Source organism: Sardina pilchardus, chromosome 1, assembly GCF_963854185.1.
Source record: "Sardina pilchardus chromosome 1, fSarPil1.1, whole genome shotgun sequence".
NCBI lineage: Eukaryota > Metazoa > Chordata > Actinopteri > Clupeiformes > Clupeidae > Sardina > Sardina pilchardus.
The window spans coordinates 12,868,154-12,882,959 of record NC_084994.1 but is presented as its reverse complement, the minus strand read 5'-3'; the positions used below and the strand labels follow the sequence as shown (position 1 = coordinate 12,882,959).

Here is a 14,806-nt window from a genome sequence, read left to right as displayed (position 1 = left end):
TAAAGGGTTAGTGTTACAGTAAGTCATGAGTAAAAATATTTTCTCTCTCATCCGCATCCCAGTGCACATATAATTTGTCCACACAACTGTATTCAATAGATAATTACAGTACTATTTCATTGTTATGGAAATTAAGATGAAGTATTTCTCCTACTTCTATTTACAGCCTGAAGAACTGCAACATTGGAGAGGAAGGATTCACAGCTCTTGCATCAGCACTGAGATCAAACCCCTCACACATGAGAGAGCTGGGGCTGGAGGGGAGTAAAGCAACAGACTCAGGAGTGAAGCATCTTTCTTCTCTTCTGGAGGATCCCAACTGTAAACTGGAGGAACTAAAGTGAGTATCACAAGACCAAATACTGAGTTGCTATGAAGTGAATTCCACAGTGGATTTTAAAGGACACCCATTGATATTTATTTTACAAGAAATCAGTTAACATTACTCTAAACACTTCTTATCTCTCTACCTTTTCTTCTTCATCTCTCTCTCTCTCTCTCTCTCTCTCACACAGACATTTACACACAAAACACACATAACACTCATTCACATTTGAGGGATTACTTTTAACACTGCAGTCGGCAAGATGTTTTGGATAATTAATATTAGCTTAAACGGACAGTATACTCTGACAGAACAACATAAATCAGCCGGTTTTACAAAAGAAAAATACACACACACTTACCTCCACCTAGAGCCTGTTATTTGTTTTGAAAGAATCCACCGCTCCCGTTTCTTCTGGTCCAATGAGCGCAGGGCTGTGTGAGATCTGACTGTCAATCACAGTTTGTACCCAGTCACTAACGAGCACAAACTCGATAGGAGGGTGCTCGTGGTGTTGGGGGAGGGGCATGAGAGTTGTAAACATTCAAAATGTTGGCCAAGTCCCCTCTCTCATCTGCATCCATGTGCACATATTATTTGCCTGCACAACCGTATTCAATAGATAATTGCAATACTATTTTATTGTTATGGAAATTAAGATGAAGTATTCATCCTACTTCTCTTTACAGCCTGAGGAACTGCAGCATTGGAGAGGAAGGCTTCACAGCTCTTGCATCAGCACTGAGATCAAACCCCAATGTATTCAACAGATAATGAACGTACTATATGATTGTTATGGATATTACGATGAAGGATTTCTTCTACTTGTCTTCACAGCCTTGATAACTGCAGCATTGGTGAGGAAGGATTCACAGCTCTTGCATCAGCACTGAGATCAAACCCCTCACACATGAGAGAGCTGTGGCTGACCGAGAGTAAAGCAACAGACTCAGGAGTGAAGCATCTTTCTTCTCTTCTGGAGGATCCCAACTGTAAACTGGAGGTACTAAAGTGAGTATCACAAGACCGAATGCTGAGTTACTATCAGTGAATTTGACAGTGAATTTTAAAACTACACAAAATCACTCATTCACATGAAATTGGTTAACATTACTTTAAACACATCTTATCTCTTTGCCTTTTCTTCTTCATATATCTCACTCACTCTCTCTTTGTTTCTTTCACTCACACACACACACACACACACACACACACACACACACACACACACACACACACACACGACATAACACTCACTCGCATGTAAAGGGTTAGTGTTACAGTAAGTCATGAGTAAAAATATTTTCTCTCTCATCCGCATCCCAGTGCACATATAATTTGTCCACACAACTGTATTCGATAGATAATGACAGTACTATTTGATTGTTATGGAACTTACGATGAAGTATTTCTCCTACTTCTCTTTACAGCCTGGATAACTGCAGCATTGGAGAGGAAGGTTTCACAGCTCTTGCATCAGCACTGAGATCAAACCCCTCACACATGAGAGTGCTGGGGCTGACCGGGAGTGAAGCAGGAGACTCAGGAGTGAAGCATCTTTCTTCTTTTCTGGAGGATCCCAACTGTACACTGGAGAATCTAAAGTGAGTATCACAAGACCAAATACTGAGTTATATCATTGAATTTGACAGTGAATTTTAAAACTTAACACAAAAACACCCTTGTTTTTACTTGATCACTTGAAATCGGTTGACATTGCTTCAAACACTTTTTATCTGCTTTTTCTTCTTGACATCATTCACTCACTCACTCACACACACGCGCACGCACGCACGCACGCACACACGCGCGCGCACACACACACACACATAACAAGACATTACACTCATTCACATGTAAAGGGTTAGTGTTACAGTAAGTCATGAGTAAAAATATTTTCTCTCTCATCCGCATCCCAGTGCACATATAATTTGTCCACACAACTGTATTCAATAGATAATTACAGTACTATTTGATTGTTATGGAAATTACGATGAAGTATTTCTTCTACTTCTCTATACAGCCTGGATAACTGCAGCATTGGTGAGGAAGGATTCACAGCTCTTGCTTCAGCACTGAGATCAAACCCCTCACACATGAGAGAGCTGTATCTGGAGGAGAGTGATGCAACAGACTCAGGAGTGAAGCATCTTTCTTCTTTTCTGGAGGATCCCAACTGTAAACTGGAGAAACTACGGTGAGTATCACTAGACCAAATACTGAGTTGCTGCAGTGAATTTCACAGTGGATTTTAAAACACACAAGGACATCCATTGATAATCATTCACAAGACATCGGTTAACATTACTCTAAACACTTATCTCTCTGCCTTTTCTTATCTCTCTCTCTCTCTCACTCACACACACACACACACACACACACATAACAAGACATGACACTCATTCGCATGTAAAGGGTTAGTGTTACAGTAAGTCATGAGTAAAAATATTTTCTCTCTCATCCGCATCCCAGTGCACATATTTGTCCACACAACCGTATTCAATAGATAATTACAGTACTATTTGATTGTTATGGAAATTACGATGAAGTATTTCTCCTACTTCTATTTACAGCCTGAAGAACTGCAACATTGGAGAGGAAGGATTCACAGCTCTTGCATCAGCACTGAGATCAAACCCCTCACACATGAGAGAGCTGGGGCTGGAGGGGAGTAAAGCAACAGACTCAGGAGTGAAGCATCTTTCTTCTCTTCTGGAGGATCCCAACTGTAAACTGGAGGAACTAAAGTGAGTATCACAAGACCAAATACTGAGTTGCTATAAAGTGAATTCCACAGTGGATTTTAAAGGACACCCATTGATATTTATTTTACAAGAAATCAGTTAACATTACTCTAAACACTTCTTATCTCTCTACCTTTTCTTCTTCATCTCTCTCTCTCTCTCTCTCTCTCTCTCTCTCTCTCTCTCTCACACAGACATTTACATACAAAACACACATAACACTCATTCACATTTCAGGGATTACTTTTAAAACTGCAGTCGGCAAGATGATAATTAATATTAGCTTAAACGGACAGTATACTTTGACAGAACAACATAAATCAGCCGGTTTTACAAAAGAAAAATACACACACACTTACCTCCACCTAGAGCCTGTTATTTGTTTTGAAAAAATCCACCGCTTCCGTTTCTTCTGGTCCAATGAGCGCAGGGCTGTGTGAGATCTGACTGTCAATCACAGTTCGTACCCAATCACTAACGAGCACAAACTCGATAGGAGGGTGCTCGTGGTGTTGGGGGAGGGGCATGAGAGTTGTAAACATTCAAAATGTTGGCCAAGTCCCCTCTCTCATCTGCATCCATGTGCACATATTATTTGCCTGCACAACCGTATTCAATAGATAATTGCAATACTATTTTATTGTTATGGAAATTAAGATGAAGTATTCATCCTACTTCTCTTTACAGCCTGAGGAACTGCAGCATTGGAGAGGAAGGCTTTACAGCTCTTGCATCAGCACTGAGATCAAACCCCAATGTATTCAACAGATAATGACAGTACTATTTGATTGTTATGGAAATTACGATGAAGGATTTCTTCTACTTGTCTTCACAGCCTTGATAACTGCAGCATTGGTGAGGAAGGATTCACAGCTCTTGCATCAGCACTGAGATCAAACCCCTCACACATGAGAGAGCTGTGGCTGACCGAGAGTAAAGCAACAGACTCAGGAGTGAAGCATCTTTCTTCTCTTCTGGAGGATCCCAACTGTAAACTGGAGGTACTAAAGTGAGTATCACAAGACCGAATGCTGAGTTACTATCAGTGAATTTGACAGTGAATTTTAAAACTACACAAAATCACTCATTCACATGAAATTGGTTAACATTACTTTAAACACGTCTTATCTCTTTGCCTTTTCTTCTTCATATATCTCACTCACTCTCTCTTTGTTTCTTTCACACACACACACACACACACACACACACACACACACACACACACACACACACACACACACACACACACACACACACACAACATAACACTCATTCGCATGTTAAGGGTTAGTGTTACAGTAAGTCATGAGTAAAAATATGTTCTCTCTCATCCGCATCCCAGTGCACATATAATTTGTCCACACAACTGTATTCGATAGATAATGACAGTACTATTTGATTGTTATGGAAATTACGATGAAGTATTTCTCCTACTTCTCTTTACAGCCTGAATAACTGCAGCATTGGAGAGGAAGGTTTCACAGCTCTTGCATCAGCACTGAAATCAAACCCCTCACACATGAGAGTGCTGGGGCTGACCGGGAGTGAAGCAGGAGACTCAGGAGTGAAGCATCTTTCTTCTTTTCTGGAGGATCCCAACTGTACACTGGAGAATCTAAAGTGAGTATCACAAGACCAAATACTGAGTTATATCATTGAATTTGACAGTGAATTTTAAAACTTAACACAAAAACACCCTTGTTTTTACTTGATCACTTGAAATCGGTTGACATTGCTTCAAACACTTTTTATCTGCTTTTTCTTCTTGACATCATTCACTCACTCACTCACACACGCGCGCGCACACACACACACACACACATAACAAGACATTACACTCATTCACATGTAAAGGGTTAGTGTTACAGTAAGTCATGAGTAAAAATATTTTCTCTCTCATCCGCATCCCAGTGCACATATAATTTGTCCACACAACTGTATTCAATAGATAATTACAGTACTATTTGATTGTTATAGAAATTACGATGAAGTATTTCTTCTACTTCTCTTTACAGCCTGGATAACTGCAGCATTGGTGAGGAAGGATTCACAGCTCTTGCTTCAGCACTGAGATCAAACCCCTCACACATGAGAGAGCTGTATCTGGAGGAGAGTGATGCAACAGACTCAGGAGTGAAGCATCTTTCTTCTTTTCTGGAGGATCCCAACTGTAAACTGGAGAAACTACGGTGAGTATCACTAGACCAAATACTGAGTTGCTGCAGTGAATTTCACAGTGGATTTTAAAACACACAAGGACATCCATTGATAATCATTCACAAGACATCGGTTAACATTACTCTAAACACTTATCTCTCTGCCTTTTCTTATCTCTCTCTCTCTCACTCACACACACACACACACACACACACACATAACAAGACATGACACTCATTCGCATGTAAAGGGTAAGTGTTACAGTAAGTCATGAGTAAAAATATTTTCTCTCTCATCCGCATCCCAGTGCACATATAATTTGTCCACACAACCGTATTCAATAGATAATGACAGTACTATTTGATTGTTATGGAAATGAAGATGAAGTATTTCTCCTACTTCTATTTACAGCCTGAAGAACTGCAACATTGGAGAGGAAGGATTCACAGCTCTTGCATCAGCACTGAGATCAAACCCCTCACACATGAGAGTGCTGGGGCTGACCGGGAGTGAAGCAGGAGACTCAGGAGTGAAGCATCTTTCTTCTTTTCTGGAGGATCCCAACTGTACACTGGAGAATCTAAAGTGAGTATCACAAGACCAAATACTGAGTTATATCATTGAATTTGACAGTGAATTTTAAAACTTAACACAAAAACACCCTTGTTTTTACTTGATCACTTGAAATCGGTTGATATTGCTTCAAACACTTTTTATCTGCTTTTTCTTCTTGACATCATTCACTCACTCACTCACACACGCACGCACGCACGCACGCACACACGCGCGCGCGCACACACACACACACACACACACACACACATAACAAGACATTACACTCATTCACATATAAAGGGTTAGTGTTACAGTAAGTCATGAGTAAAAATATTTTCTCTCTCATCCGCATCCCAGTGCACATATAATTTGTCCACACAACTGTATTCAATAGATAATTACAGTACTATTTGATTGTTATGGAAATTACGATGAAGTATTTCTTCTACTTCTCTTTACAGCCTGGATAACTGCAGCATTGGTGAGGAAGGATTCACAGCTCTTGCTTCAGCACTGAGATCAAACCCCTCACACATGAGAGAGCTGTATCTGGAGGAGAGTGATGCAACAGACTCAGGAGTGAAGCATCTTTCTTCTTTTCTGGAGGATCCCAACTGTAAACTGGAGGAACTACGGTGAGTATCACTAGACCAAATACTGAGTTGCTGCAGTGAATTTCACAGTGGATTTTAAAACACACAAGGACATCCATTGATAATCATTCACAAGACATCGGTTAACATTACTCTAAACACTTATCTCTCTGCCTTTTCTTATCTCTCTCTCTCTCTCACTCACACACACACACACACACACACACACACATAACAAGACATGACACTCATTCGCATGTAAAGGGTTAGTGTTACAGTAAGTCATGAGTAAAAATATTTTCTCTCTCATCCGCATCCCAGTGCACATATAATTTGTCCACACAACCGTATTCAATAGATAATGACAGTACTATTTCATTGTTATGGAAATGAAGATGAAGTATTTCTCCTACTTCTATTTACAGCCTGAAGAACTGCAACATTGGAGAGGAAGGATTCACAGCTCTTGCATCAGCACTGAGATCAAACCCCTCACACATGAGAGAGCTGGGGCTGGAGGGGAGTAAAGCAACAGACTCAGGAGTGAAGCATCTTTCTTCTCTTCTGGAAGATCCCAACTGTAAACTGGAGGAACTAAAGTGAGTATCACAAGACCAAATACTGAGTTGCTATAAAGTGAATTCCACAGTGGATTTTAAAGGACACCCATTGATATTTATTTTACAAGAAATCAGTTAACATTACTCTAAACACTTCTTATCTCTCTACCTTTTCTTCTTCATCTCTCTCTCTCTCTCTCTCTCTCTCTCTCTCTCTCTCTCTCACACAGACATTTACATACAAAACACACATAACACTCATTCACATTTCAGGGATTACTTTTAAAACTGCAGTCGGCAAGATGATAATTAATATTAGCTTAAACGGACAGTATACTTTGACAGAACAACATAAATCAGCCGGTTTTACAAAAGAAAAATACACACACACTTACCTCCACCTAGAGCCTGTTATTTGTTTTGAAAAAATCCACCGCTTCCGTTTCTTCTGGTCCAATGAGCGCAGGGCTGTGTGAGATCTGACTGTCAATCACAGTTCGTACCCAATCACTAACGAGCACAAACTCGATAGGAGGGTGCTCGTGATGTTGGGGGAGGGGCATGAGAGTTGTAAACATTCAAAATGTTGGCCAAGTCCCCTCTCTCATCTGCATCCATGTGCACATATTATTTGCCTGCACAACCGTATTCAATAGATAATTGCAATACTATTTTATTGTTATGGAAATTAAGATGAAGTATTCATCCTACTTCTCTTTACAGCCTGAGGAACTGCAGCATTGGAGAGGAAGGCTTCACAGCTCTTGCATCAGCACTGAGATCAAACCCCAATGTATTCAACAGATAATGACAGTACTATTTGATTGTTATGGAAATTACGATGAAGGATTTCTTCTACTTGTCTTCACAGCCTTGATAACTGCAGCATTGGTGAGGAAGGATTCACAGCTCTTGCATCAGCACTGAGATCAAACCCCTCACACATGAGAGAGCTGTGGCTGACCGAGAGTAAAGCAACAGACTCAGGAGTGAAGCATCTTTCTTCTCTTCTGGAGGATCCCAACTGTAAACTGGAGGTACTAAAGTGAGTATCACAAGACCGAATGCTGAGTTACTATCAGTGAATTTGACAGTGAATTTTAAAACTACACAAAATCACTCATTCACATGAAATTGGTTAACATTACTTTAAACACGTCTTATCTCTTTGCCTTTTCTTCTTCATATATCTCACTCACTCTCTCTTTGTTTCTTTCACACACACACACACACACACACACACACACACACACACACACACACACACACACACACACACACACACACACACACACACACACACACACACACACACACACACACACACGACATAACACTCATTCGCATGTTAAGGGTTAGTGTTACAGTAAGTCATGAGTAAAAATATGTTCTCTCTCATCCGCATCCCAGTGCACATATAATTTGTCCACACAACTGTATTCGATAGATAATGACAGTACTATTTGATTGTTATGGAAATTACGATGAAGTATTTCTCCTACTTCTCTTTACAGCCTGAATAACTGCAGCATTGGAGAGGAAGGTTTCACAGCTCTTGCATCAGCACTGAAATCAAACCCCTCACACATGAGAGTGCTGGGGCTGACCGGGAGTGAAGCAGGAGACTCAGGAGTGAAGCATCTTTCTTCTTTTCTGGAGGATCCCAACCGTACACTGGAGAATCTAAAGTGAGTATCACAAGACCAAATACTGAGTTATATCATTGAATTTGACAGTGAATTTTAAAACTTAACACAAAAACACCCTTGTTTTTACTTGATCACTTGAAATCGGTTGACATTGCTTCAAACACTTTTTATCTGCTTTTTCTTCTTGACATCATTCACTCACTCACTCACACACACGCGCACGAATGCACGCACGCACACACGCGCGCGCACACATACACACACACACACACACACACACACACATAACAAGACATTACACTCATTCACATGTAAAGGGTTAGTGTTACAGTAAGTCATGAGTAAAAATATTTTCTCTCTCATCCGCATCCCAGTGCACATATAATTTGTCCACACAACTGTATTCAATAGATAATTACAGTACTATTTGATTGTTATGGAAATTACAATGAAGTATTTCTTCTACTTCTCTTTACAGCCTGGATAACTGCAGCATTGGTGAGGAAGGATTCACAGCTCTTGCTTCAGCACTGAGATCAAACCCCTCACACATGAGAGAGCTGTATCTGGAGGAGAGTGATGCAACAGACTCAGGAGTGAAGCATCTTTCTTCTTCTCTGGAGGATCCCAACTGTAAACTGGAGAAACTACGGTGAGTATCACTAGACCAAATACTGAGTTGCTGCAGTGAATTTCACAGTGGATTTTAAAACACACAAGGACATCCATTGATAATCATTCACAAGACATCGGTTAACATTACTCTAAACACTTATCTCTCTGCCTTTTCTTATCTCTCTCTCTCTCACTCACACACACACACACACACACACACATAACAAGACATGACATTCATTCGCATGTAAAGGGTTAGTGTTACAGTAAGTCATGAGTAAAAATATTTTCTCTCTCATCCGCATCCCAGTGCACATATAATTTGTCCACACAACTGTATTCAATAGATAATTACAGTACTATTTCATTGTTATGGAAATGAAGATGAAGTATTTCTCCTACTTCTATTTACAGCCTGAAGAACTGCAACATTGGAGAGGAAGGATTCACAGCTCTTGCATCAGCACTGAGATCAAACCCCTCACACATGAGAGAGCTGGGGCTGGAGGGGAGTAAAGCAACAGACTCAGGAGTGAAGCATCTTTCTTCTCTTCTGGAGGATCCCAACTGTAAACTGGAGGAACTAAAGTGAGTATCACAAGACCAAATACTGAGTTGCTATGAAGTGAATTCCACAGTGGATTTTAAAGGACACCCATTGATATTTATTTTACAAGAAATCAGTTAACATTACTCTAAACACTTCTTATCTCTCTACCTTTTCTTCTTCATCTCTCTCTCTCTCTCTCTCTCTCTCTCACACAGACATTTACACACAAAACACACATAACACTCATTCACATTTGAGGGATTACTTTTAACACTGCAGTCGGCAAGATGTTTTGGATAATTAATATTAGCTTAAACGGACAGTATACTCTGACAGAACAACATAAATCAGCCGGTTTTACAAAAGAAAAATACACACACACTTACCTCCACCTAGAGCCTGTTATTTGTTTTGAAAGAATCCACCGCTCCCGTTTCTTCTGGTCCAATGAGCGCAGGGCTGTGTGAGATCTGACTGTCAATCACAGTTTGTACCCAGTCACTAACGAGCACAAACTCGATAGGAGGGTGCTCGTGGTGTTGGGGGAGGGGCATGAGAGTTGTAAACATTCAAAATGTTGGCCAAGTCCCCTCTCTCATCTGCATCCATGTGCACATATTATTTGCCTGCACAACCGTATTCAATAGATAATTGCAATACTATTTTATTGTTATGGAAATTAAGATGAAGTATTCATCCTACTTCTCTTTACAGCCTGAGGAACTGCAGCATTGGAGAGGAAGGCTTCACAGCTCTTGCATCAGCACTGAGATCAAACCCCAATGTATTCAACAGATAATGAACGTACTATATGATTGTTATGGATATTACGATGAAGGATTTCTTCTACTTGTCTTCACAGCCTTGATAACTGCAGCATTGGTGAGGAAGGATTCACAGCTCTTGCATCAGCACTGAGATCAAACCCCTCACACATGAGAGAGCTGTGGCTGACCGAGAGTAAAGCAACAGACTCAGGAGTGAAGCATCTTTCTTCTCTTCTGGAGGATCCCAACTGTAAACTGGAGGTACTAAAGTGAGTATCACAAGACCGAATGCTGAGTTACTATCAGTGAATTTGACAGTGAATTTTAAAACTACACAAAATCACTCATTCACATGAAATTGGTTAACATTACTTTAAACACATCTTATCTCTTTGCCTTTTCTTCTTCATATATCTCACTCACTCTCTCTTTGTTTCTTTCACTCACACACACACACACACACACACACACACACACACACACACACACACACACACACACACGACATAACACTCACTCGCATGTAAAGGGTTAGTGTTACAGTAAGTCATGAGTAAAAATATTTTCTCTCTCATCCGCATCCCAGTGCACATATAATTTGTCCACACAACTGTATTCGATAGATAATGACAGTACTATTTGATTGTTATGGAACTTACGATGAAGTATTTCTCCTACTTCTCTTTACAGCCTGGATAACTGCAGCATTGGAGAGGAAGGTTTCACAGCTCTTGCATCAGCACTGAGATCAAACCCCTCACACATGAGAGTGCTGGGGCTGACCGGGAGTGAAGCAGGAGACTCAGGAGTGAAGCATCTTTCTTCTTTTCTGGAGGATCCCAACTGTACACTGGAGAATCTAAAGTGAGTATCACAAGACCAAATACTGAGTTATATCATTGAATTTGACAGTGAATTTTAAAACTTAACACAAAAACACCCTTGTTTTTACTTGATCACTTGAAATCGGTTGACATTGCTTCAAACACTTTTTATCTGCTTTTTCTTCTTGACATCATTCACTCACTCACTCACACACACGCGCACGCACGCACGCACGCACACACGCGCGCGCACACACACACACACATAACAAGACATTACACTCATTCACATGTAAAGGGTTAGTGTTACAGTAAGTCATGAGTAAAAATATTTTCTCTCTCATCCGCATCCCAGTGCACATATAATTTGTCCACACAACTGTATTCAATAGATAATTACAGTACTATTTGATTGTTATGGAAATTACGATGAAGTATTTCTTCTACTTCTCTATACAGCCTGGATAACTGCAGCATTGGTGAGGAAGGATTCACAGCTCTTGCTTCAGCACTGAGATCAAACCCCTCACACATGAGAGAGCTGTATCTGGAGGAGAGTGATGCAACAGACTCAGGAGTGAAGCATCTTTCTTCTTTTCTGGAGGATCCCAACTGTAAACTGGAGAAACTACGGTGAGTATCACTAGACCAAATACTGAGTTGCTGCAGTGAATTTCACAGTGGATTTTAAAACACACAAGGACATCCATTGATAATCATTCACAAGACATCGGTTAACATTACTCTAAACACTTATCTCTCTGCCTTTTCTTATCTCTCTCTCTCTCTCACTCACACACACACACACACACACACACATAACAAGACATGACACTCATTCGCATGTAAAGGGTTAGTGTTACAGTAAGTCATGAGTAAAAATATTTTCTCTCTCATCCGCATCCCAGTGCACATATTTGTCCACACAACCGTATTCAATAGATAATTACAGTACTATTTGATTGTTATGGAAATTACGATGAAGTATTTCTCCTACTTCTATTTACAGCCTGAAGAACTGCAACATTGGAGAGGAAGGATTCACAGCTCTTGCATCAGCACTGAGATCAAACCCCTCACACATGAGAGAGCTGGGGCTGGAGGGGAGTAAAGCAACAGACTCAGGAGTGAAGCATCTTTCTTCTCTTCTGGAGGATCCCAACTGTAAACTGGAGGAACTAAAGTGAGTATCACAAGACCAAATACTGAGTTGCTATGAAGTGAATTCCACAGTGGATTTTAAAGGACACCCATTGATATTTATTTTACAAGAAATCAGTTAACATTACTCTAAACACTTCTTATCTCTCTACCTTTTCTTCTTCATCTCTCTCTCTCTCTCTCTCTCTCTCTCTCTCTCTCTCACACAGACATTTACATACAAAACACACATAACACTCATTCACATTTCAGGGATTACTTTTAAAACTGCAGTCGGCAAGATGATAATTAATATTAGCTTAAACGGACAGTATACTTTGACAGAACAACATAAATCAGCCGGTTTTACAAAAGAAAAATACACACACACTTACCTCCACCTAGAGCCTGTTATTTGTTTTGAAAAAATCCACCGCTTCCGTTTCTTCTGGTCCAATGAGCGCAGGGCTGTGTGAGATCTGACTGTCAATCACAGTTCGTACCCAATCACTAACGAGCACAAACTCGATAGGAGGGTGCTCGTGGTGTTGGGGGAGGGGCATGAGAGTTGTAAACATTCAAAATGTTGGCCAAGTCCCCTCTCTCATCTGCATCCATGTGCACATATTATTTGCCTGCACAACCGTATTCAATAGATAATTGCAATACTATTTTATTGTTATGGAAATTAAGATGAAGTATTCATCCTACTTCTCTTTACAGCCTGAGGAACTGCAGCATTGGAGAGGAAGGCTTTACAGCTCTTGCATCAGCACTGAGATCAAACCCCAATGTATTCAACAGATAATGACAGTACTATTTGATTGTTATGGAAATTACGATGAAGGATTTCTTCTACTTGTCTTCACAGCCTTGATAACTGCAGCATTGGTGAGGAAGGATTCACAGCTCTTGCATCAGCACTGAGATCAAACCCCTCACACATGAGAGAGCTGTGGCTGACCGAGAGTAAAGCAACAGACTCAGGAGTGAAGCATCTTTCTTCTCTTCTGGAGGATCCCAACTGTAAACTGGAGGTACTAAAGTGAGTATCACAAGACCGAATGCTGAGTTACTATCAGTGAATTTGACAGTGAATTTTAAAACTACACAAAATCACTCATTCACATGAAATTGGTTAACATTACTTTAAACACGTCTTATCTCTTTGCCTTTTCTTCTTCATATATCTCACTCACTCTCTCTTTGTTTCTTTCACACACACACACACACACACACACACACACACACACACACACACACACACACACACACACACACACACAACATAACACTCATTCGCATGTTAAGGGTTAGTGTTACAGTAAGTCATGAGTAAAAATATGTTCTCTCTCATCCGCATCCCAGTGCACATATAATTTGTCCACACAACTGTATTCGATAGATAATGACAGTACTATTTGATTGTTATGGAAATTACGATGAAGTATTTCTCCTACTTCTCTTTACAGCCTGAATAACTGCAGCATTGGAGAGGAAGGTTTCACAGCTCTTGCATCAGCACTGAAATCAAACCCCTCACACATGAGAGTGCTGGGGCTGACCGGGAGTGAAGCAGGAGACTCAGGAGTGAAGCATCTTTCTTCTTTTCTGGAGGATCCCAACTGTACACTGGAGAATCTAAAGTGAGTATCACAAGACCAAATACTGAGTTATATCATTGAATTTGACAGTGAATTTTAAAACTTAACACAAAAACACCCTTGTTTTTACTTGATCACTTGAAATCGGTTGACATTGCTTCAAACACTTTTTATCTGCTTTTTCTTCTTGACATCATTCACTCACTCACTCACACACACGCGCACGAACGCACGCACGCACACACGCGCGCGCACACATACACACACACACACACACACACACATAACAAGACATTACACTCATTCACATGTAAAGGGTTAGTGTTACAGTAAGTCATGAGTAAAAATATTTTCTCTCTCATCCGCATCCCAGTGCACATATAATTTGTCCACACAACTGTATTCAATAGATAATTACAGTACTATTTGATTGTTATGGAAATTACAATGAAGTATTTCTTCTACTTCTCTTTACAGCCTGGATAACTGCAGCATTGGTGAGGAAGGATTCACAGCTCTTGCTTCAGCACTGAGATCAAACCCCTCACACATGAGAGAGCTGTATCTGGAGGAGAGTGATGCAACAGACTCAGGAGTGAAGCATCTTTCTTCTTTTCTGGAGGATCCCAACTGTAAACTGGAGAAACTACGGTGAGTATCACTAGACCAAATACTGAGTTGCTGCAGTGAATTTCACAGTGGATTTTAAAACACACAAGGACA

General features: G+C 40.4%; 2 protein-coding genes across 2 annotated transcripts; both read left to right on the top strand.

The window, feature by feature from the left end:
• The first annotated feature begins 1,761 nt into the window (after window positions 1-1,761).
• Window positions 1,762-7,448, top strand: LOC134076463 (ribonuclease inhibitor-like). The gene is made up of 9 exons (XM_062531537.1): window positions 1,762-1,929; window positions 2,349-2,522; window positions 2,899-3,072; window positions 3,905-4,078; window positions 4,516-4,689; window positions 5,085-5,258; window positions 5,638-5,811; window positions 6,243-6,360; window positions 7,431-7,448. Exons 1-9 carry the CDS (start codon window positions 1,829-1,831, stop codon window positions 7,446-7,448), a joined length of 1,281 nt encoding a protein of 426 aa, XP_062387521.1. The 5' UTR covers window positions 1,762-1,828.
• Window positions 7,449-11,211: 3,763 nt separating this feature from the next.
• LOC134076453 (ribonuclease inhibitor-like) lies at window positions 11,212-14,569 on the top strand. The gene is made up of 6 exons (XM_062531525.1): window positions 11,212-11,379; window positions 11,799-11,972; window positions 12,349-12,522; window positions 13,351-13,524; window positions 13,952-14,069; window positions 14,561-14,569. The coding sequence occupies exons 1-6, from the start codon at window positions 11,279-11,281 to the stop codon at window positions 14,567-14,569; spliced, it is 750 nt and encodes a 249-aa protein (XP_062387509.1). The 5' UTR covers window positions 11,212-11,278.
• The last annotated feature ends 237 nt before the right edge of the window (window positions 14,570-14,806 follow it).

Coding starts and splice junctions, on each gene's coding strand:
- LOC134076463 (XM_062531537.1), top strand. CDS start 1,829: ATGAGAGTGCTGGGGCTGACCGGGAGTGAAGCAGGAGACTCAGGAGTG. Junction 4,079..4,515: donor TGTAAACTGGAGGTACTAAA/GTGAGTATCACA, acceptor TTCTCTTTACAG/CCTGAATAACTGCAGCATTG. Junction 5,812..6,242: donor TGTACACTGGAGAATCTAAA/GTGAGTATCACA, acceptor TTCTCTTTACAG/CCTGGATAACTGCAGCATTG.
- LOC134076453 (XM_062531525.1), top strand. CDS start 11,279: ATGAGAGTGCTGGGGCTGACCGGGAGTGAAGCAGGAGACTCAGGAGTG. Junction 11,380..11,798: donor TGTACACTGGAGAATCTAAA/GTGAGTATCACA, acceptor TTCTCTATACAG/CCTGGATAACTGCAGCATTG. Junction 13,525..13,951: donor TGTAAACTGGAGGTACTAAA/GTGAGTATCACA, acceptor TTCTCTTTACAG/CCTGAATAACTGCAGCATTG.